The sequence below is a fragment of the Rattus norvegicus genome, chromosome 13 (genome assembly GCF_021556685.1).
Source record: "Rattus norvegicus strain SHRSP/BbbUtx chromosome 13, alternate assembly SHRSP_T2T, whole genome shotgun sequence".
NCBI classification, from domain to species: Eukaryota; Metazoa; Chordata; class Mammalia; order Rodentia; family Muridae; genus Rattus; species Rattus norvegicus.
In genome coordinates this window covers 109,197,736-109,220,654 of record NC_141546.1, presented here as the reverse complement: position 1 = coordinate 109,220,654, position 22,919 = coordinate 109,197,736, and the positions used below count along the sequence as shown (strand labels likewise).

Below are 22,919 nucleotides of genomic sequence, written 5' to 3'. Positions count from 1 at the left end.
CTAAGTTTTCATTCATGCTTACAAGAGCAGGCAGATCCTTGAGTTCAGGGTCAGCCTGGGACAGAGCAAGGTTAGCCTCAGAGGTGTGGTAGGTAGAAAAGGTAATTTCAGGGTAGGATCCCACCCAGAAGGCTTAATTTCTGTGCTTAACAAAGGCAGGCTGATCTCTGAGTTCTTTTGCAATGTTTAAAAAAGAAAGTGTTTGCTGTCTCCTAAGAATCAAGGGATCTGAGATCATAATGCTGACTCATGGGATAATCTAAAGGAAACCTGTGGTAAAGAGTGAGGTGATATGTAAATAAATTAAAAAAAAAAACAAACCTGGGCTTTTGATCTGCCATAGATGAGCTATCCAGAGGATTTTTGAAATAGCAAGAGAGAACTGTCTTGAGCAGAACATAGAGAAAGCAGTCCTGATAGCAGAACACAGGCCACCAGCTTGGACCCGTGACTTGACTCTGAGTGGTTTGTTTTGCTGCTCTCAAACCCCACTTCTCTCAGAACCCCTCTCCAAGCTGAGGCTGGTCCTTGGCAGTGCCGACCTTGAGGCCAAGATGGGTAGCACATGTGCACTGAGGAACATTCCATATCCAAAACGTAACACTCTTTAGGAAGTTCATGCTTAGTCCTTTTAGTAGAGTCTGTAGTAATAGAATCAGGATAAGTATATTGTGATTCAGTGATACGTCTCCCAGGGGTCACAGTGGCAAATGACAATGTGCTTGGTGATAGTTATTGTTTAGGAATCTATTATTATTGGTAGGAAATTCTTTAGGTCTGTAGAAAGCAAGACTGGACAAAAAGCAGTTATCTTGATTCATTTTTAGGAGATGTATCATTTATGAAATCTTCCACCCACAATATTTTGTTTTTTTCTTTAAATTCCAGAACAATTACAAATTTAAGGACAATAGAACCCAACAAGCCATGGGTCTGTCCATGTGTACTCTTTGGGTAGCGGTTTAGTCCCTGGGAGCTCTGGTCGGCTGGTATTGTTCTTATGGGGTTGCAAGCTCCTTCAGCTCCTTCAATCCTTTCTCTAACTCCTCCAATAGGGACCCTGTTCTTAGTTCAGTTGTTTGCTGCTACCATCCCCCTCTGTATTTGTCATGATCTGACTGAGCCTATCAGGAGAGACCTATATCAGGCTCCTGTCAGCATTCACTTCTTGGCTTCACCAATATTGTCTGGGTTTGGTAGCTGTTTTATGTGGGCTGGATCCCCAGGTGGGGCAGGCTCTGAATGGCCATTCCGTCAGTCTCTGCTCCAAATTTTGCCTCCATATCTCCTATGATTATTTTTGTTCCCCCTTTTAAAAGGAGTGAAACATTCACAATTTGAGCTTCATGTGATCTGTGGATTGTATCTTGGGTAATTTGAGCTTTTAGGCTAATATCTACTTATCAGTGAGTGCCTACCATTTTTTTTGTTTGTTTTTTTGTATGTGTGTGTGTGTGATTGAGTTATCTCACTCAGGATATTTTCTAGTTCTATCCATTTGCCTATGAATTTCATGTAGTCATTGTTTTTGATAGCTGAGTAGTACTCCATTGTGTAGATGTACCATATTTCCTGTATCCATTCCTCTGTTGAAGGGCATCTGGGTTCTTTCCAGCTTCTGGCTATTATAAATAAGGCTGATATGAACAGAATCGAGATTGTGTCTTTTTTATGTGTTAGAGCATCTTTTGGGTTATGCCCAGGAGTGGTATAGCTGCGTCCTCAGTATAATGTCCACTTTTCTGAGGAATCCCCAGACTGATTTCCAGAATGGTTGTACCAGTCTGCAATCCCACCAACAATGGAGGGAGTGTTCCTCTTTCTCCACATCCTCAACAGCATCTGCTGTCACCTGAGTTTTTGATCTTAGCCATTCTGACTGGTGTGAGGTGGAATCTCAGGGTTATTTTGATTTGCATTTCTCTGATGACTAAGTGTGTTGACGAAGGTATTTATGGCTGGAATGAAAAGGAAAGCAATTTAAAGTATGAATTAAATGAAATAAAAGAAATTAAATAGATAGTATATAAAATTAGAATCACAAGTTACTAGTTTCTTTGTTTTATATATACAAGTAGGCCAGAAGCATTTACATTTACCCCATAGCCAAAATACCAGTATATGTTATATACCAAGAAAGGTAGCATGAAATTGTAATTTTTTTATTAGGTGTGGCTCACATGGACCAAGGGCTAGCACATGGTTTCCTGACATATGTTTCTAAAAATTTCCAGCTGCATAGTTGGTAATCCAAAGTTCCCTTACTGTACACAAATAAAAGTCAGAAAATTTAAAGAATAAATTTGTGAGGGTGACAACTAATCTTTGCTGAAAACATACCCCATTTTGTGGAGGGCAGAATCTGGGGTTACAGATGTTTCTGTAATAGCACTTTTAATTAACCACAAAATACTAATTTCCTTGTGATTTTTCTAATTGCAGAAGTGATATGTAAACTCCCTCAGGATATGAGTGGATTCCAGAAAGGGTTGCAAATGAAAAAAGATTATTACTATGGAGATAATGTAGCCTTGGAATGTGAGGATGGGTATACTCTAGAAGGCAGTTCTCAGAGCCAGTGCCAGTCCGATGCCAGCTGGGATCCTCCTCTGCCCAAATGTGTCTCTCGTAAGTGCAAAGTTGAGGGGTGGAGCTCCTCCTCAGCCCGGTCACTGACTGCCCAGTCATCTCTGTATCCTATGCCCACTGTGATGGGGTGTGATGTTGTGTAGTGATGAGGGAGCTGAGAATGCACTCTCTCAAAATTTAACAAATAGGAATATTAGTAAAAAATCACTTGAAATGTGACCACAGGGGTCTTTTGGAAGATTTTTCTGAAGGGATATTCTTTGCATACAAAGACAGGAATATAACCTGAATGACCTGAGACCAAGAAATGGGGCTGTGATAAGACAAGTATTTTATTTCATTAAAGCAAACTTTTTTTTTTTTAACCAATTTTCACTTTCCTACCCGTAGATCTCTTAATGATAATCCTAGAATTTATCCAGGTTCAGTGACCCATTTGTCTTGCCATTCCTTTACATATTTATTTTCTTTGTCTACAAAGTGTAAAAGCATGTGGCTTAGGTCATTTATTTTGTGAAGGGCTATGTTTATGAGTAGCTTTATTAAAAGTTCAATGTTTGTGTTTTTTAGCCTCGTTGGTTAATTAACTAATCAATCCAACCATGGTCCCCAATAAAATTTTAAGAGGAGGTGGTGGGATTTCTTTTCCTCAGTTCGAAAGCATAATTTCTCAGCTATTTAAAATATAAGGATACAATATGAGTTGTGTAATGAGCTTCACAGATCTAAAGGAACAGAGGTAGCTGCACCATAAGCCAAGCTGTCAGAAAAATACTGAGGAAGGAGATACAAGATACTTGGACTGGTGATCCCAGGAGATCTCACCCAGCTAAGTTTTCATTCATGCTTACAAGAGCAGGCAGATTCTTGAGTTCAGGGTCAGCCTGGGACAGAGCAAGGTTAGCCTCAGAGGTGTGGTAGGTAGAAAAGGTAATTTCAGGGTAGGATCCCACCCAGAAGGCTTAATTTCTGTGTTTAACAAAGGCAGGCTGATCTCTGAGTTCTTTTGCAATGTTTAAAAAAGAAAGTGTTTGTTGTCTCCTAAGAATTAAGGGATCTGAGATCATAATGCTGACTCATGGGATAATCTAAAGGAAACCTGTGGTAAAGAGTGAGGTGATATGTAAATAAATTAAAAAATAAAAACTGGGCCTTTGATCTGCCATAGATGAGCTATCCAGAGGATTTTTGAAATAGCAAGAGAGAACTGTCTTGAGCAGAACATAGAGAAAGCAGTCCTGATAGCAGAACACAGGCCACCAGCTTGGACCCGTGACTTGACTCTGAGTGGTTTGTTTTGCTGCTCTCAAACCCCACTTCTCTCAGAACCCCTCTCCAAGCTGAGGCTGGTCCTTGGCAGTGCCGACCTTGAGGCCAAGATGGGTAGCACTGTGCACTGAGGAACATTCCATATCCAAAACATAACACTCTTTAGGAAGTTCATGCTTAGTCCTTTTAGTAGAGTCTGTAGTAATAGAATCAGGATAAGTATATTGTGATTCAGTGATAAATCTCCCAGGGGTCACAGTGGCCAATGACAATGTGCTTGGTGATAGTTATTGTTTAGGAATCTATTATTATTGGTAGGAAATTCTTTAGGTCTGTAGAAAGCAAGACTGGACAGAAAGCAGGTATCTTGATTGATTTTTAGGAGATGTATCATTTATGAAATCTGCTGCCCACAATGTTTTGTTTTTTTTTTAAATTCCAGAACAATTAAAAATTTCAGGACAATAGAACCCAATAGCAGGGCATCCAGAACTCACCCATTTCTTTCTTTTTAAAACATCTAGCATACCATGTTTCTGTGAAAACAGTGCCTGATTTTGTCCCAAATGTTTGTCCTTTCTTCTCATTACCTGTGGATGAGAATAAAAGAAATGGCAGCTAGAAGTGAGAAGTGCTCTGCATGTTCTGGTTCTTGTGCTCCTAGGGATGTCTGCTTAGTGCCACAGGTGGTGGGGGTTTAGAGTTGGTGTAACAGTTTAGCACACCAGTTATAACCCTGTTGTCAGTCACAAGATTTAGATTCAGCTGGCTTCTGGGTTCCTTTTTTTTTTAAATTTTATTTTATTGGATATTTTTATTTACATATCAAATGTTACTCCCTTTTCCAGTTTTCCATCCATAAGCTCTCATCCCATTCCCCTCCCCCTTCTATAAGGGTGTTCCCCTTCCCCAACCACCACCCCCTTCCCACCTCCCGCCGTGATATTCCTCTACACTTCCAGCTTTGGCAGGACCAAGGGCTTCTCCCCACATTGGTGCCCAACAAGGCCATCCTCTGCTACATACTGAGCTGGAGCCATGGGGCAGTCCATGTGTACTCTTTGGGTAGCCGTTTATTCCCTGCGAACTCTGGTTGGTTGGTATTGTTGTTCTTATGGGGTTGCAAGCTCCTTCAGAGCATTCAATCCTGTCCATAATTCCTCCAGTGGGGACCCCGTTCTGAGTTCAGTGATTTGGTGCTAGCATTCGCCTCTGTATTTGTCACACTCTGGCTGAGCCTATCAGGAGAGAACTATATCAGGCTCCTGTCAGCATTCACTTCTTGGCATCATCAATATTGTCTAGGTTTGGTAGCTTTATTTATATGGGCTGGATCCCCAGGTGGGGCAGGCTCTGAATGGCCATTCCTTTAGTCTCTGCTCCAAACTTTGCCTCCATATCTCCTCCTATGAATGTTTTTGTTCCCCCTTTTAAGAAGGAATGAAGCATCCACACTTTGGTCGTCCTTCTTCTTGAGCTTCATGTGGTCTGTGGATTGTATCCTGGGTAGTTCGAACTTTTGGGCTAATATCCACTTATCAGTGAGTGCTTACCTTTTGTGTGTGTGTGTGTGATTGGGTTATCTCACTCAGGATATTTTCTAGTTCTATCCATTTGCCTATGAGTTTCATGAAGTCATTGTTTTTGATAGCTGAGTAATATTCCATTGTGTAGATGTACCACATTTTCTGTATCCATTCCTCTGTTGAAGGGCATCTGGGTTCTTTCCAGCTTCTGGCTATTATAAATAAGGCTGTTATGAATGGAATCGAGAATGTGTCTTTGTTATATGTTGGAGCATGTTTTGGGTTATGCCCAGGAGTGGTATAGCTGGGTCCTCAGGTAATACAATGTCCACTTTTCTGAGGAATCTTCATACTGATTTCCAGAGTGGTTATAGGAGCTTGCAATCCCACCAACAATGGAGGAGTGTTCCTCTTTCTCCACATCCTCAACAGCATCTGCTGTCACCTGAGTTTTTGATCTTAGCCATTCTGACTGGTGTGAGGTAGAATCTCAGGGTTGTTTTGATTTGCATTTCTCTGATGACTAAGGGTGTTTAGGACGGTATTTATGGCTGGAATGAAAAAGAAAGCAATTTAAAGTATGAATTAAATGAAATAAAAGAAATTAAATAGATAGTATATAAAATTAGAATCTCAAGTTACTAGTTTCTTTGTTCTATATATATAAGTAGGCCAGAAGCATTTACATTTACCCCATAGCCAAAATACCAGTATATGTTATATACCAAGAAAGGTAGCATGAAATTGTAATTTTTTTATTAGGTGTGGCTCACATGGACTAAGGGCTAGCACATGGTTTCCTGACATATGTTTCTAAAAATTTCCAGCTGCAAGTTGGTAATCCAAAGTTCCCTTACTGTACACAAATAAAAGTCAGAAAATTTAAAGAATAAATTTGTGAGGGTGACAACTAATCTTTGCTGAAAACATACCCCATTTTGTGGAGGGCAGAATCTGGGGTTACAGATGTTTCTGTAATAGCACTTTTAATTAACCACAAAATACTAATTTCCTTGTGATTTTTCTAATTGCAGAAGTGATATGTAAACTCCCTCAGGATATGAGTGGATTCCAGAAAGGGTTGCAAATGAAAAAAGATTATTACTATGGAGATAATGTAGCCTTGGAATGTGAGGATGGGTATACTCTAGAAGGCAGTTCTCAGAGCCAGTGCCAGTCCGATGCCAGCTGGGATCCTCCTCTGCCCAAATGTGTCTCTCGTAAGTGCAAAGTTGAGGGGTGGAGCTCCTCCTCAGCCCGGTCACTGACTGCCCAGTCATCTCTGTATCCTGTGCCCACTGTGATGGGGTGTGATGTTGCGTAGTGATGAGGGAGCTGAGAATGCACTCTCTCAAAATTCAACAAATAGGAATATTAGTAAAAAATCACTTGAAATGTGACCACAGGGGTCTTTTGGAAGATTTTTCTGAAGGGATATTCTTTGCATACAAAGACAGGAATATAACCTGAATGACCTGAGACCAAGAAATGGGGCTGTGATAAGACAAGTATTTTATTTCATTGAAGCAAACTTTTTTTTTTTTAACCAATTTTCACTTTCCTACCCGTAGATCTCTTAATGATAATCCTAGAATTTATCCAGGTTCAGTGACCCATTTGTCTTGCCATTCCTTTACATATTTATTTTCTTTGTCTACAAAGTGTAAAAGCATGTGGCTTAGGTCATTTATTTTGTGAAGGGCTATGTTTATGAGTAGCTTTATTAAAAGTTCAATGTTTGTGTTTTTTAGCCTCGTTGGTTAATTAACTAATCAATCCAACCATGGTCCCCAATAAAAATCTAAGAGGAGGTGGTGGGATTGCTTTTCCTCAACACTAGGTAGTAGGCAGTGAAATACAAGACCCACAAAGGTTCACCGCATGGAAGCTCCCCTTCCTTTCTGTCTTCATGCTCTCTAGTCTGTCATCTCTCCTCAAGCTCCCACTGCTCTCTCTACCTCATTCTACCATTGCATTTATCATATGGGTTTCCTTATGGCCTGAGAGCCAAGATAGCACATCAATAGGCCTTTGAGAACTGTTTGCAGAGAGTGCCTTCCACAGTGTAGACAGCTGCAGGCCATGTCTCTCACTATTGTAGGTGAAGGAATTTCATTTAATATAGTGAACACATTAAAATGTGGAAATTATGTTATTCTGAGTTCTGCAAGCAACTGGAGGGTGTTATAACTTGTACATATCAAGGAATAGCTGAACAGAATTAGCACTGAATAACTTCTTGGGTTGGGCTGTCAATTGATAGTAGATTACTTGCCTGTCGTGCTCAAGGCAGTGGGCTCCATCCCTACCACCACAAAGTATTGAAGTAATAAATAAAACATCTAAGTGCTATTTCCCTTCCTGCCTGCTTAAGCTCTTCTTTATAACCTTTGTTATGTACTAAGATTGTTCAAGATCCATTTTTATATCTAATTCCTTCAAGGTATTCAATTACCAATAATTTAGAGAAATTATAAACTCAACACTTTCAGAGTATGGAATGTTTTTGCATTTCTTTGGCAAAAGTTAATGGGGGTCCTGAATAAGAGTGTTCAGAATATACTGAAGATCTGCCTGGGACAGAAAGAAAGTTCAGACATCTGGGGAAACAGCACTGCAGTTACTAAATCAAAACAAAGTATGAAGTAACAACAGCAAACATAAAGAAGTTAAAAATTGATATTAGTGAAGTAAAAGTTTTATAAATGAAAAAGTATCATAAATGTAATGAAGACTTCACAAAAGTTATCAAATAATTCAGTCATCATTTCAAGACAGGCTAGGACTTCTTTTTATCTTGAATACATACAAGATATGATTAGAGTTAAAGTTACATAAATTTTATAATAATACATTTATCAAGCAACTTAAGCTGAGGAGGACGTGGTTTGAGTAGTAAACCATGTGTTTATTGGCAGTTTGTGTGTGTGTGTGTGTGTTTGGAGTCAGGTTTATTTTTTTCATACAATATATTCTAATCCAGATTTTCTGTCTCTCTTCTAGATCCTCTCCACCTTCCTACCCATCTAACTTTACTGTTCTTTTTCTTTAAAACAAACAAATAAACACACACACACAAACAAAAAGCAAGCAAAAAGAACAGAATGGAACAAAACAAAGAAAAAGCACAAGATACACACACACACACACACACACACACATATGCATACCCACACAGAAAACTCATAAAACCACAACATCAATAACCATAATATATAAAAGCAAAAGAAGAAGAGTAAGGTTAAAAAAATTCCCAGATTATCAATATGAGACAAAACAAAACAAAACCTCCTCTAATACCGCCGAGGCTATTTTGAGTTAACCATGCATTGCTGGTCATAAGGTCTGTCCTTGGGTGCATTTCGTATACTCAGTGTAACTCCACTGGAGAAATCTAATTTTTTACTTGTGAGCCGTTGTCAGTTTGAGATGACTACTTGGTTAGTGGTGGGAGCGAATGTCCACTTCCCTGTCTCAGTGCTGGGTCCCCATCCGGCTTAGACCTTTTCAGAGCCTGTGTGTCCTACCACATTATGTACCAGTAACATTTCTTTGGCTTTTTCTCTCTTTCAGGCTCAAACAGTGGTCTAATAGCTGGTAAGTCCTGTGATGGGTTTACTGAGAAATTCTTTAGCTGTAAGTATCTACTTATAATAAATGATATGTAAAAAGAAGTCATAATATCTTGTAAGTTCAATTAAAATTAGTGTAAGTTTAGGGTAAACTTAGTGTAAGTTGTGGGTCATGACCCTTGGGGCTAATGGACCCTTTCACAGGGGTCACTTAAGGAAAACAGATATTTACATTATGATTCGTTACAGTAATAGAATTACAATTATGAAATACCAATGAGAATAGTTTTATAGTTGGGGTCACCACAACATGAGGAACTGTATTAAAGGGCCAGAGCATTAGGAAGGTTGAGAACCACTGGTTTAGGGTATCATGAGATTGGCATCTTCATGCACATTGAAGGACCTCATCTTTGAATTATTTGAGTGAGTAATCATTCTTTGCTGTCAACAATTCTTTATTTTAATATGACTGGAGAGGCAATTCCGTCTTTACTTTGTGCCCAGAAATGTGGTCATCCTGATAGTTTGTACTGTTAAAATTGTAAGACCATCATGTGGGTGAATCCTGTGTCTGGAGATAGAAGATTTAGAGGAGAAAGGAGCTTTTATTCTTAGCTAATAATTCCAGGGTACAGGCCATCACTGTGGGGAGTCAAGGTGGCAGGAATTTGAAGCAGCTTCTCACATTACAGTCAAGAACCTTTCTCTGTTCTTGTATAATCCATGATCCCTTGCCTGAGAATGATGCCACCTACAGTGTGAGTCTATAGGGCCACCTTAGTAAGTAAGATACCTCTCTCAGCCATGCCTACAGGACAACCAGAGCTAGCTAATTCCTCACTCAGTCTCTCAAGTGATTCTAAACTGTGTCAAGTTGATCGTTTAATCAACACAAATGGAATTATACAGTTTGATACCAAGGGGATTTCTATCACATAGAGCAGCCTGTCTCACCTTCTATTAAAGAGTTGGGTAAGCTATGTGTACTGAGTCCAGCAGCACCATTGTTATGAAGGGCTGGGTTGTTGGGAAGAAGCTTATAGAATGCTCTGGCCACTCCGTAACTAATACTGTAGGTCTAATGCCCTACATTAAAACCCAAATAGAGCAGAACCTAGGGTAAAGTTACATGTAAAAGAATCATTGATAACCAACAATGGGATTAGTTATTAGGATAGAGTTTGAAACTTTTGTGATGTTTTTCATTTATTTTGTTTTCCTGTTTAGGAATTTTCATTGGGATAATCGTCCTTATTTTATTCATCATTTTTTCCTACTGGATGATTATGAAGTTTAAAAAACGGTGAGTATAGCCACATTCTCCAAATAAATTTTAGCAGGAAGCCGTGACCTATACCTGTAGTCTAACATTCTGGTATCGTAGACAGGATAGCCATAAGTCTGAGGTTTGTCTGGGTCACAGAATATACCATGCCAAACAAATGAAGCAAAAATAGTCTGGGGAAGGTGGCTTAGTGGTTAAAACACTTGCACAGCAAGTATGAGGACCAAAGTTTAGATCCCCAGCTCCTATTGCCAGGTGGACATGGTGGCTTTCCCATAATTCCAGTGCTCAGAAGGTAGAGACAGTGGATATCCTGGAACACATTGATTAGACAGACTTGCCATAAAAGTTTGCTCTGGGTTTTACTGACCTTGTTTCAGTGGAATAAGGTGTGGTAAACAAGAGAGGAAGACTCCTAACCCATACATCACTTACATATACCCTCACATATGCAAATATGTATATATGTATGCCTGTATACAGCGAGAGAGAGAGAGAGAGAGAGAGAGAGAGAGAGAGAGAGAGGGAGAGAGGGAGAGAGGGAGAGAGAGAGAATGAGAATATAAAGGAAAAAGTAAAAAATTTAATCTATAAAATCTATAAATTTTATGTTCCTTCCTTTGGAAAGCAAAGTGAATTAAAAGAAAGCAATAGAACTGTCGAAAAGACAGGTAATTCTCAGGTGGCCTTGGTTATACAAATAGTATATTTACACCAAAGTAAGTAGATATAACATTTTAAGTGTGGGTGTGTGGTATGTATGTATGGTTTGTTGATACCTAGCTTCTTGAGTTCTTTATATATTTTGGATATTAGTTCTCTATTGGATGTGGCATTGATGAAAATCTTTATCCATTCTGTCAGCTGCCATTTTGTCTTATTGACAGTCTTTTGCCTCACAGAAGCTTTACAATTTCATGAGGCCCCATTTATCGTCAATCTCTGCCTGTGCTATCAGTGTTATATTTAGTTATCTCCTGTGCCAGTGAGTTCAAGGCTCTTCCTGTCTTTTCTGTCAGTTTCAGTGTGTCTGGCTTACTGTTGAGGTCTTGGATCCACTGGACTTGAGTTTTGTGCAGGGTGATAAGTATGGATCTATTTGCAGACATCCAGTTAGACCAGGACCATTAGTTGAAGATGCTTCTTTTTTTTTTTTTTTCTTTTTTTTTTTTTTTTTTTTTTTGTCATTTGGTATTTCTTTTCTTTTTTTTTTTTTTTTAATAAAAAATCAGGTGTCTGTAGGTGTGTGGATTTATTGGGTCTTCAATTTGATTCCATTGATCAATGTGTCTGTTTTTATGCCAATACCATGCAGTTTTTATTACCGTAGCTCCGTAGTACAGCTTAAATCAGGGATACTGATACCCCTGGAAGTTACTCTATTCTTCAGGATTGCTTTAGCTATCCCAGGATTTTTGTTTTTCCATATGAAGTTGAATATTGTCCCTTCAAGGCCTGTAAAGAATTGTGTTGGAATTTTGATGGGGATTGCATTAAATCTGTAGATTGCTTTTGGTGGGATGGCCATTTTTACATTAATTCTACTGATCTATGAGCATGAGAGATCTTTTTATCTTCTGAAATCTTCAATTTTTTTTCTTCAAAGACTTGAAGTTATTGTCATACAAGTCTTTCACTTGCTTGGTTAGGTAGGTTTACCTCAAGATATCTTAAATTGTTTGTGGATATTGTGAACCGTTGTTGTTTCCCTGGTTCCTTTCAGTTAGTCATTTGTATATAGGAGGGCTACTGATTTTTAATTTTTTTTTAGTTAATTTTGTATCAAGCCACATTGCTAAAGGTGTTTATCAGCTGTGGGTGTTCCCTGGTAGAATTGTGGGGGTTGCTGTAGTGATACTTAGACTTCTTCCCATTCCAAGTTGTATCCCCTTGATCTCCTTTAGTTGTTTTATTGTAAAGTTTATTGGACTTCAAGTACTATATTGAAGAGATAGGGAAAGAGTGGACAGCCTTGTCTTGTCCCTGATTTTAGTGAAATTGCTTTAAGTTTCTCTCCATTTAATTTGATGTTGGCTATTGGTTTGCGGTATATTGGCTTTTTTTATGTTTGGGTAGGTGCCTTGTATCCCTGATCTCTCCAAGACTTTTTAATGTGAAGGGATGTTGAAATTTTGTCAAAGGCTTTCTCAGCATCTAGTGAGATTATCATGTGGGGTTTTTCCTGTCAGTTTGTTTATATGGTAGATTACATTGATGGGTTTTTGTATGGTGACTGATCTCTGCATCACTGGGATGAGTTCTATTCGATCATGGTAGATGATCTTTTAGAAATATTTTTATATTCAATTTGCAAGTATTTTGTGGAGTATTAGGCATCTATGTTCATAGGGGAAATTTGTCTGTAATTCTCTTTGTTGACTCTTTGTGCATTTTGGGTATCAAGGTGACTGTGGCCTAATAAAACAAATTTGGCAAAGTTTTTTCTATTTTTGTTTTGTGGAATAATTTGAGAAGGATTGGTGTTAACTCTTCTTGAAAATCTGATAGAATTATACATTAAGACCACTTGGTTCTGGGCTTTTGAGGCAGGGGTGTTCAACGACTGCTATTTCTTTAGGGGTTATAGATCCATTTAAATTGTTTGTCTGATCTTGATTTAATTTTAATAAGTGGTTTCTATTGAAAACATTATCCATTTCTTTTAGATTTTCCAGTTTTGTGGAATATAAGTTTTTAAAGTATGATCTGATAGTTCTTTCGCTCTCCTTGGTTTCTGTTGTTATTTCCCCACTTTTGTTTCTGATTTTGTTAATTTAGGTAGTCTCTCTCTGCCTTTTAGTTAGTTTGGATAAAGATTTGTCTATCTTGTTGATCTTCTTAAAGAATCAACTAATTTCATTGATTCTTTGTACTGTTCTCTTTGTTTCTATTTTATTGATTTCAACCCTCAGTTTAATTATTTCTTGCCCTCTACTCCTCTTGGGTGTGCTTGCTTCTTTTTGTTCTAGAACTTTCTGGTGTTCTGTTAAATTGCTAGTATGAGATCTCACCAATTTTTGTATATAGGGACTTAATGCTGTGAACTTTCCTCTTACTACCACTTTCATTGTATCCCATAAGTTTGGGTATGTTGTGCATTCATTTTCATTGAATTCTAGGAAGTCTTTAGTTTCTTTATTTCTGTTTGGACCCATCAGTCATTCGGTACAGACATGTTCAGTTTCCATGAGTTTGTGGGCTTTCTGCTGTTTCTGTTGTTGACCTGGTAATCTAATAGGATGCAGGGGGTTATTTCAATTTTCTTGTATTTGTTGAGGTACATTCTCTTGGAAAATCTTTTTCTAACCCTTTACTCTGAAGTTATTTATGTTATATAAAGTACTTGCTAAGTAACCCCAGAAAGCATGGTATAGCATTTCTGGTGAAAGCATGGGGTTTATAGTCAGACCTAGCCCATTGTCAGTCAATAGCTATGAATCCTTGGACAAAACACTGACCATCAAGCTTCATCTTCCTTGCCTATCTTTTAACAGCTCTTGTCTTACTGAACACAGTCCTATGCTTATAATTAATGCCAGAAAATGTTTTTTCATTAGTTATTGATCTTAAAAGTAATTAATTATTTTCTTTTTCTTTAAGTTACTACATCTAGTCATCCCTTATAATCCGAAGGCTCTTGGTTCTAGAATTCTCACAGATACCAAAATTCTTTGGATGTTCAAGTAATCTTAAATAGAAAGAGGATAGTACTTTTTTAGAACCTCCCACTTGTCTCATTTGTCTGTAGATTACTTGTGATAATATAATACAATGAAAATTCTGTGTAAATATTTTAAACTATATAGTTATACTATGTGATTTAGGGAAAATGGCAAGAGAAAAGCCTTTATATATTCATCAGAGGTGCAGCTATTTTGAATGGTTTTGACTTGCAGTTTGTTGAATGTGTAGGTGCGGACCAGAAGGTAGAGAGAGGGAAGTTTCTTTATAACACCTGCTGCTTGCTACTGTGCTAATAGTGAGGATTACTTTGATACAAAGTAGAACTTTGAATCACAAAGTAGTCACATCACTAGTAATCACGGAGCACAATGATGTAATATAGGGTTGCAATGCAAACCTATTAGTATGTGAAGTTGTCAGAATTTGTGGTAAACCTAATTACTAACCAAAATTACTTCAGAAATAGTGAGATGTGTTGTTGTAAGGCTTGGCTACATGTATGTAAACAAGCTAGAGTCTTATACAATGGGGTTAGTATTTTCTAGTCTGAGTTTTTACTTAGTAAAATTATAACTTTATCAAAATAAACATTATTAATTACTTTCTAAACTGTAAGATAATTCATACAGTTTTCCTTTTCTCACTGCCAATTAGCAATTCCACCAATGAAAAGTGTAAAGAAGTGGGTATCTATTTAAATTCTAAAGAAGACAGCTGTGTTCAGCCTCAGTCTCTGCTCACAAGTCAGGAGAACAACAGGTATCTATGCACACCCAGAATTAAAAATGTTTGCATCAACTCAGATTTAAACATGGGCTGAAGAGATGGCTCGGAGGTTAAGAACACTGGTTGTAAGAGCACTGGCTGCCCTTCCATAGGTCCTGAGTTCAATTCCTAGCAACCATGTGGTGGCTCATAACCATCTATAATGAGATCTGGTGCCTACTTTGTCTTTCCGACATATATACAGGCAGAATGCTATATACACAATAAATAAATACATCTTAAAAAACAAAACAAAACAACAACAAAAATCCCACCCCCAAACAAATTAAAAAACAGAAACAATTCAAGCAGAATACTCCACACAGAAGTTGGAAAATATTTCTCAAGCTGGAAGTTTTAGTTTGTTTCCTGGGCTATTGCCATCTTTATGATTACGTTTGGTAACTGTTAGTACTACGCTAAGGTATACTATGAGCCTTTGAGGGATAGCAGGTTTTGCTTTGTCCTGTGAAAGCCAAGTAAGTACCTGCTCTCTAGGGGTACACGCACATACTGATGTGGGATCGCTTAAGGGTCCTCAGTGGCTTTCTCTACTTCTTTCCCAATTTCAGTACTCACTTGGCTTCCTGTGACTCTGACTCTCTCTGTCTCTGTGTGTCTGTGTCTGTGCCTGCCTGTGTGTCTCTCTCTGTCTCCCTCTCCCTCTCCCTTCCTCCCTCCCTCTCTCTTCTCTCTCCATCTTTTAAGGCAGGGTATCTCTGTGTAGCCCTGGCTATCCTGCAACTTACTATGGAGTCCAGGCTGGCCTTAGACTCAGAGATCCACCTGCTTCTGTCTCCCAAGTGCAGTAAAGACCTGTTCCACTACTGCCTAGCTTCACTCTCTTTCTGTCTTCTGCAGCTAAATCCACTCCTAACTCATCAGTCATCTCTTCTGTTCATCCTCAACACAAATCCTTATATGGCAACTATTGGCCAAAGGTTTGGGGTTGAAAGGGAACTAATACTACACTGAATGCATTATTGTGATTTAACTGAATATTGTGAATCACTGAACTATAAACCAAGTAACAACTCCAAGAATCCAATTCCAGTCTGGGCCAAATGCAGCTGACCACTTGTGTTGCATAAGCCATTCTAATTGCACACCCTCACCAGTCATGTGGCCAGTGGCTACTTTCTTACCCCAGCAGCAAGGGATTAGTGAAGCACACCCAGAAACAACATGGCCCACCAAGCCCTAGATACTTACAAATTTGCCCTATTTTTAAGTAATTTTGATTAGCAAATAAGATTACTCCAATTTTGATAGTTTCATATACCAATAGCTTTGTACTGTAATCTGACACAGCATTGTTGTGTCGGATTTGATCACAAGTAATGTTGACAAATTCTACTTTATATCAAAGAGCTCTCCATGACAACAAAACCCGGGTAGTTCCCTTAAGCCCTGAATTTCTACCCTGTTTCCTTGCCTTATTCAGTAGGTGTCCTGCCACTTACTCAGAACTGTTGCTTTACCTATTTCAGACTCCCACAGCTTCACAGCTCTTTATTTCTGTATCACACAGAGCTATTCATTTGCTTACTGGCTTCCCAGAAATCCTAACGTACCCATCCATAGGATCTTGGGACATTCTCAGAAATAATAGCACAGCCGGTACCGATCTGTCATTTTCAGTTATATAAGGAGTTTGAGTTAGCCTGGGTTACCTGAGATCCTGTGTAAACAAACACACCCCTAACACATTCACAAACTCTAGAAATAATCACAGCTCATGCTCTGAAAAGGAATGGGCCGCTCTCCTTCCTAACAAGCAGAGGCAAAAGCATCACTTTGTTTAATAAAATGTCCCTCTTCTTTCTGATAATACTGTGCACTGCTTGAAACTTGGCATTTCTGCCAATACTTAAGTATAAAAATCCTTAATTCAACAACGGACAGTAGAAAAAAGCCTCAGGGAAAAAAAAGGCATTTTATAGTCAATAAAGATGCAAAAAAAAAAAAAAAAAACCCTGAAGTTTGTTGTATTAAATATTTAATCTCAGTTGGGGGCTCCAAGATAAAAGGCACACAGCCTTGATGTTTATAATAAGCCTTTAAAGCACTAGAGCTGGGCAACATCTACCTCTACACTATTAGCTTCTACTTCCCTATCCATAACTCTGAGTTATAATTTGTCATATTCAATCTGCACAGCTCTTAGCTCCAGCTGGCTGTGTGTTCATGATTCACCTACTCCATGTTGTCCTCTCTCTCTGCCTTGTCTTCCCTTTCGTGACCCCCCCTCGGATCCCAAGCTCAGGAACTAAAAACACTTCCCCTAGCCCCCTACCTTTCTTCTGCCCAGCTACGTGGGCTGTCGGCATCTTTATTCAACCAAGAGTTTTAAATTTAGGAGCACTACTTTACATGCAGATCCTCTCCTTTCTGGGGGCAGCTAGGCCTTGGGGGCCAGCGTTTAGCGTTACAGGACACAGCAAAAGACCAAACCCCAACAGCAGTTAATATTTTCTTTTCTTCTGCACGGAAGTGGATTCAAAAAGCTTTCTATTAATTATCTAGTTTCCTAGTTACTTTTTTCCTTTTCTCTTGAAGCTTTTTTTTTTTTTAAATACTGTATATAAAAGAACACGAAAGGCTCAGTATTTTAAATTCAGACAAAATAACATAGACCGCAGTGCTTTGGGGGATTTTTTTTTTTTTTTAAGATCTGCGTCCAAAGTTCTAAGGTGTAGAGTTTGTTTCCTTCACTATTGGAATTGTTGATGGGAAAATTGTGCAGAACAGGTTTCAACCTAACCATGTGATAATATTGTAGGGAGAGGACACCAGACGGGGAGCTAGGTTTGTTTTTACAGGAAATTATTTTTTTAAACATTTCATAAAAGTGCTTAAATATTTATTTAGATCCATACATGCAAGATCACTCACCTGAAACACCTTTTCACTTTTCTTTTTGCTGAAGTACCAGTAGCCCAGCACGGAATTCACTCACTCAAGAAGTCTAATAGCCGCCATGTACAGTGATGTCTCTGAAACGCAAAACATTTCCTGTCTGTATCACTTTTAAAATAAACTATTTTCTTTTAAAATCTAGATGTGTTGTTCATACATAAGGAATGCAACAAACTCATGGCCACTCAGGATATTTAACTTGTTTCAAAAATAAAAATAAATAAAAATAAAAAGTAGTATGAGCTCATTCTTTAAAACAGTAAACATATAGACTGTATATATTGAGCCAGATGCAGTGCTGACTCCTGTGATCGTAGCACTCACCCTGCAGAACTCTAAGGCAGGAGAATGATCTTGATTCTGAAAAGAAAAATCAAAATCATTTCATAAAGAGATCATCAAGGTCAGTCTTGACTACAGTTTTACAAAGCATCAGTTTTGGCAACACTCTGTAGACAAGGGGTGAGAATCAATACTGAGCACAAGACCTGTGTGCCCAGGCTAAATGTCAAAGCAAAGAAGAGGCAAGGTGGAGGCATATGGTGAAGGAGGGAGTGTTCGTAGGAGCTGCAGGTAGTGGGTGATGCTGGCCGGTTGAGAGGGAGGCAGGGCTGGGGAAGGAAGGGGAGGGGATGATCAGTGGAGAACAGTCAAGTAGGCTGTAACATCTGGAGGCCAGGTCTGCCCTCGGGGCTTTGTCCACTGGTTGAAGCATCGTATTCAGGCTTGAAACGAAAGAACTTATTCTGCGTGGTAGTAACAGAAGGACATGCACTTTAAAGCTGTCTCTTAGAGGATTGACTAGTCACTGTTTACACCTCTGCCACAAGTACACTTCTAAAGAGTCTCAGAGAAATGCTTCGTGCATTGTGGGTGGTGTGTATTTTTTCTGAACTGCTGTTTATTAATTAACAAAAGGAAAAAAGATAAAGTGTACCATTAATCTTTTCTTTCTAGTCCACTCCTTCCTTTTTATCATACTTTCTTGTCCCCTGCATAAAAACCACAACAAAGGGTAATAAACACTTGATAAATCTGCATTTATATGTAATACCACCATCCTGATTATGTAAGAGTCTGAAAATTAGTGAAGGAAGACCCCAAACTTGGATAGTATGCAAGGACAAAATGTTTATTCTACAGAATCAACCAGCATGCGGGGGGTCAGCCATTCCTCCAAATGGCAACCCTAGACAAAGGCATGCTGGCCTTATTGGGAACCAGGGGAACTCTAGAAGGATTAGGTAATCTGTAACGTGATTGGCAGGGACCAAAGTGGTGACATTAGTATGACTTTGGCTAATATGTTATTTCTTCTATATTTAGTTAGGTAATCTAAAATTTCATTGGTGGGTGCTGGGAAGGTCACAGGGATTGGCTTCTGATCCGCTTGTGCCAAGTGGTCAGTAGGCTTCATTCCTATGTCATGAACGTTTAACCACAGGATGGGAGAGGACTGACCAGCACAGATAGCCCATCCGGAGATAAGATATTTTCCCTTTTTTCTGGTTATCTCCAGGCTGTTCTTTGGGAGGGGGTTTTATGATCTTATTCCTGGAATTTATGGTCTGTTTCTGGAACCGGTGACCTATGGCCTAGTCCCTGGGATTTATGGTCTGTTCCTGGAGCTGGTGATCTGTGGCCTAGTTCCTGGGACTGGTGACGGTTGTGTGTGTGTGTGTGTGTGTGTGTGTGTGTGTGTGTGTGTGTGTGTGTGTTTAAATTAGGCCTGGTCCTAAAATGGAGCAAATGGGGTTTATGTTGTCCTTTCAATTATTAATGTATGAATTCTTCATAATTTAGATATTCACAATGCTGTCATCTAAATGAAAATATCCTGTTATTTTAAATGTCCCTTCTTGACAAAACAAACAAATAACAAAAAACTACAATGTTAAGGATATCTAGAATTACAGTTTAGAAGCCAATTCATTTCAACAGAATTAAGATCTGAGATTCAAGTCTTTGACATTACTTCACAGAAATGCAAAAGATTTTGTTTGGGGAATGAAACTTCTATCCTGCCTACTTGGTGGTTACTCCCTTGTACCCTTACCATATGTTGAAATCACATATCATCTAGTTAGAGTGGACAGAAAACTGCATGACTTGAAGAAAGGAGATATAGTCTAGGAGTTACGCTTTATAAGTCTTCCTTTCTTATTTTAAAATGTTCATAATACGGAATAAGCTCATTAAAGAACATTAGGAAATACAAAAAATATATGAAAATAAGTAAATAATTATTCTATGTAGCAAAAACAGATTGGAGAAAAATATGTGATATCAGTTATAACCTTTTCTAGGGAATAGAAGTAACTTTTGTTTATTTAAAAATAAATTCAAAAAATGTAAATGGTGATAGGGAGAGTGACCAAGAGAACTCAAGAGAACTATCTGAAAAAAAAAAATAACTAAGCTCTGGGTTTCTTCCACTTTAAAAGTTCTTTGTACCAAGCTCTGCATTTTTAAAAATGAAATAGAAGAACAACTGTCAAAAAAAAATAACTTACCTTTGAATATCGGCCGGCACATGCTATGTTGGAGCTAGGTAGGAGAAGCAGTGCTGGGGTGGACTGCAAAACAGGGCAGCTATGGGAAACCTATGGCCCTATAGAAGCAAACTGTCCTCCGTAAAGCAATGATAAATCACTGAGATTGATATGTTTACATTGGCTTAAATATATGTTACAGAGTTCAAGACTACCCAGAAAAGACTAGACTCAATCCAGATTATAATTAAAATTTTATCTAAGCCGCTTGTAGGGCAGAATCTTTAAAGCTAAATTGAAGATGTGTTGTTCAGAAGGGGAGAAGGGAAGAGTTTTTAAAGGTAGAAACCACAATTATCTTGTTCCCATGAATGTGTAGCTATATGAGAAACTATTTTACTCCTCTCAGCTGCATGAGTTTCTCTTTCCTTGTACATAACAATAAAGGAGCTGTCTCACTCCTTTCTATGTACAATAAGTAGATTTTCAAAATTCAGAGCAAGTGGTTAATTATCTTACAGCACTTAACACCATTCTAGGGAATGTGCAGGATGCTAGAAGCTGATCTTTGAGGAATTTAGGGCAGAGGCTAAAATGTACTAACTAGGAGAGTATCTGGTACAGAACAGGGTTTCCTTAGCCATCACAATTATGCAATGTGTTTGGATATATATTTATCTTAACATTAATGGTGTCTCATAGATATTTATAAATTATATTTATTGTTTTAAAAAATACTTAGCTAGTTAATAATCATATGTTCACACTTAAGATAAATGGCTCTTGCTAGGAAGACAGCTTAGCACTTAAAGCCCTTATACACAACCAAGAGGAATTGAGTTCAGATTCCCAGAATCCCTCCTGTAATTCAAGCCTCAGAAGGCTGAGAAATATTTCTTGAGCAAACTGGCTATTGAAACTCTGTATCAGTGAGCTTTGAATTTGATTGAAAGACCTTGTAGTTTGAATATGCTTGGCCCAGGGGGTGGCACTATTTGGAGGTGTGGCTTTGTTGAAGTAGGTGTAGCCTTGTTGGAGCAGGTGTGTCACTGTGAGCGTGGGCTTTAAGACCATCATCCTAGCTGCCTGGATGTCAGCCTTCTCCTGTTTGCCTTCAGAACAAGATTTTAAACTCTCAGCTCCTCCTGCACTATGCCTGCCTGGGCACTGTCATGTTCCTGCCTTGATGATAATGAACTGAACCTCTGAACCTGTAAGCCAACCCCAATTAAATGTTTCTCTTATAAGAATTGCCTTGGTCATGGTGTCTGTTCACAGCAGTAAAACCCTAACTAAGACAGACTTTGCCTCTAAAGATGAGGTGGGGGAGTAATTGAACAAGATTCCTGGAGCTGGAGAGATGGTTAAGAGCACTTGTTTTTCTTGAATAGGACCCAGGGTTTAGTTCTTGACACCCACATGGGGGCTTGTCTCAAAACCATCTGTAACTCCAGTTCCAGGGAATCCAACACCCTCATCTGTCCTCTGAGGGCACTGCGCAAACACGGTATACAGAGATATATTCAGGCAAAATACTCATAGAATAAAAATAAAGACGTCTTTTTTTAAACTGAAGATTCCCAATATCAACCACAAGCCTCAAAGGTACATGAATAGACATACACACAAAGAGGTATGCTCAGATGTGTGCATGAACACAGAAGCATGCATACTACATACATACATGCGAAGAAAAAATTAAAAAAAGTGTTCCTGTATATTTACTTTATATATGTGATATCTTGAGCTATGATCATGATCTCAATAAATGTCAGAATCTTTCTGGATATTGAACAAAAGGTTTGCACATATTTTTTGCTTGTTTCTGTGTTTTAATAGCTTCTTTAAAGGTGGGTTATACAATAATTGGTTTGACACTGCCCTGGTTAGTTTTATGTCAATTTGACACAAGATAGAGAGGAGGGAGCCTCAATTGAGAAAATACCTCAATAAGATTGGGTTATGGGCACACCTGTAGGGCACTTTCATAATTAGAGATTGAGTGGGGTTGGGGTTCAGCTATTTTTGGGGGGCCACCTCTATGCAGGTGATACTGGGTTCTATGGGAAAGCAGGTTGAGCAAGCCATGGGGAACAAGCCAATAAGCAGTGTTCCTCCATGGCCTCCGCATCAGCTGCTGCCTCCAGGTTCCTGCCCTGCTTAAGTTCCTGTCCTGACTTCCTTTGATAGTGACCTGTAATGTGGAAGTGTTAGCTGAATAAACCCTCCATCCCCAACTTGCTTCTCGATCATGGTGTTTTGTCACAGCAATAGAAACCCTAAGACAGGCACCATAAGGATGAGATAGATATCAGATTGATTTTAGATTACGAAAGATAGGGGAAGAAAAAGGCCTATGCAAAGTCCACTAACCTCCCCCACACACACACACATGGAACTTTAGCACAAAAGGTATTAGAGATTCTTGAAAGTTTGTAATATATTTACCCTTTATGTGCCTCTTGCATAAGCATGAGGACTTGCATTCAGATTCCTAGAACCCACATAAAAAACCCAAAAGTGCCAGAAGGCCAAGAGATGGAGAAGCAGAGTCAGGAAGATTCCTGGGGTTTGCTGGCTTCAGATTTAATCTGCTTCACAAAATAAGTTGGGGAGTGTGGTGGTTTAAATTAAAATGGACCCAGTAAGTCCATAGGGGGTGGCACTATTAGGTGTGGCCTTGTTGGAGTAGGTGTGGCTTTGTTGAAAGAAGTGCTTCACAAATGGGTGGGCTTTGAGGTCTCAGAGGTTCAAGCCAGGCCTCGTGGCACACAATCTCTTCTGCCTGAGTATCCAGACACAGTCAGCTCCTCCC

General features: G+C 38.8%; 1 protein-coding gene and 1 long non-coding RNA gene across 14 annotated transcripts in view; one reads left to right on the top strand and one right to left on the bottom strand.

Moving 5' to 3' along the window:
- Nucleotides 1-22,919, top strand: part of Cr1l (complement C3b/C4b receptor 1 like) — a 53,819-nt gene that overhangs the window by 29,384 nt on the left and 1,516 nt on the right. For 2 of the 13 annotated variants that reach the window (XM_087581485.1, XM_087581479.1), the window contains 5 exons: nucleotides 2,443-2,628; nucleotides 6,419-6,604; nucleotides 8,958-8,981; nucleotides 10,187-10,262; nucleotides 21,223-21,354. In XM_087581485.1, the coding sequence (XP_087437611.1) occupies nucleotides 2,443-2,628; nucleotides 6,419-6,604; nucleotides 8,958-8,981; nucleotides 10,187-10,262; nucleotides 21,223-21,235 (485 nt within the window). In that variant the 3' untranslated portion in view covers nucleotides 21,236-21,354. Of the gene's footprint in view, nucleotides 1-2,442; nucleotides 2,629-6,418; nucleotides 6,605-8,957; nucleotides 8,982-10,186; nucleotides 10,263-14,582; nucleotides 14,688-17,622; nucleotides 17,825-21,222; nucleotides 21,355-22,919 lie in introns of those variants that run through there. The other 11 variants (XM_087581483.1, XM_087581478.1, XM_087581488.1 and 8 more) reach the window with 8 other exon arrangements.
- On the bottom strand, nucleotides 5,287-17,689 carry LOC108352604 (uncharacterized). Its single transcript, XR_015636326.1, has 2 exons — nucleotides 17,589-17,689; nucleotides 5,287-5,935 (listed from the first exon to the last, which is right to left on the bottom strand). It is a non-coding gene; the product is annotated as an uncharacterized LOC108352604 (long non-coding RNA).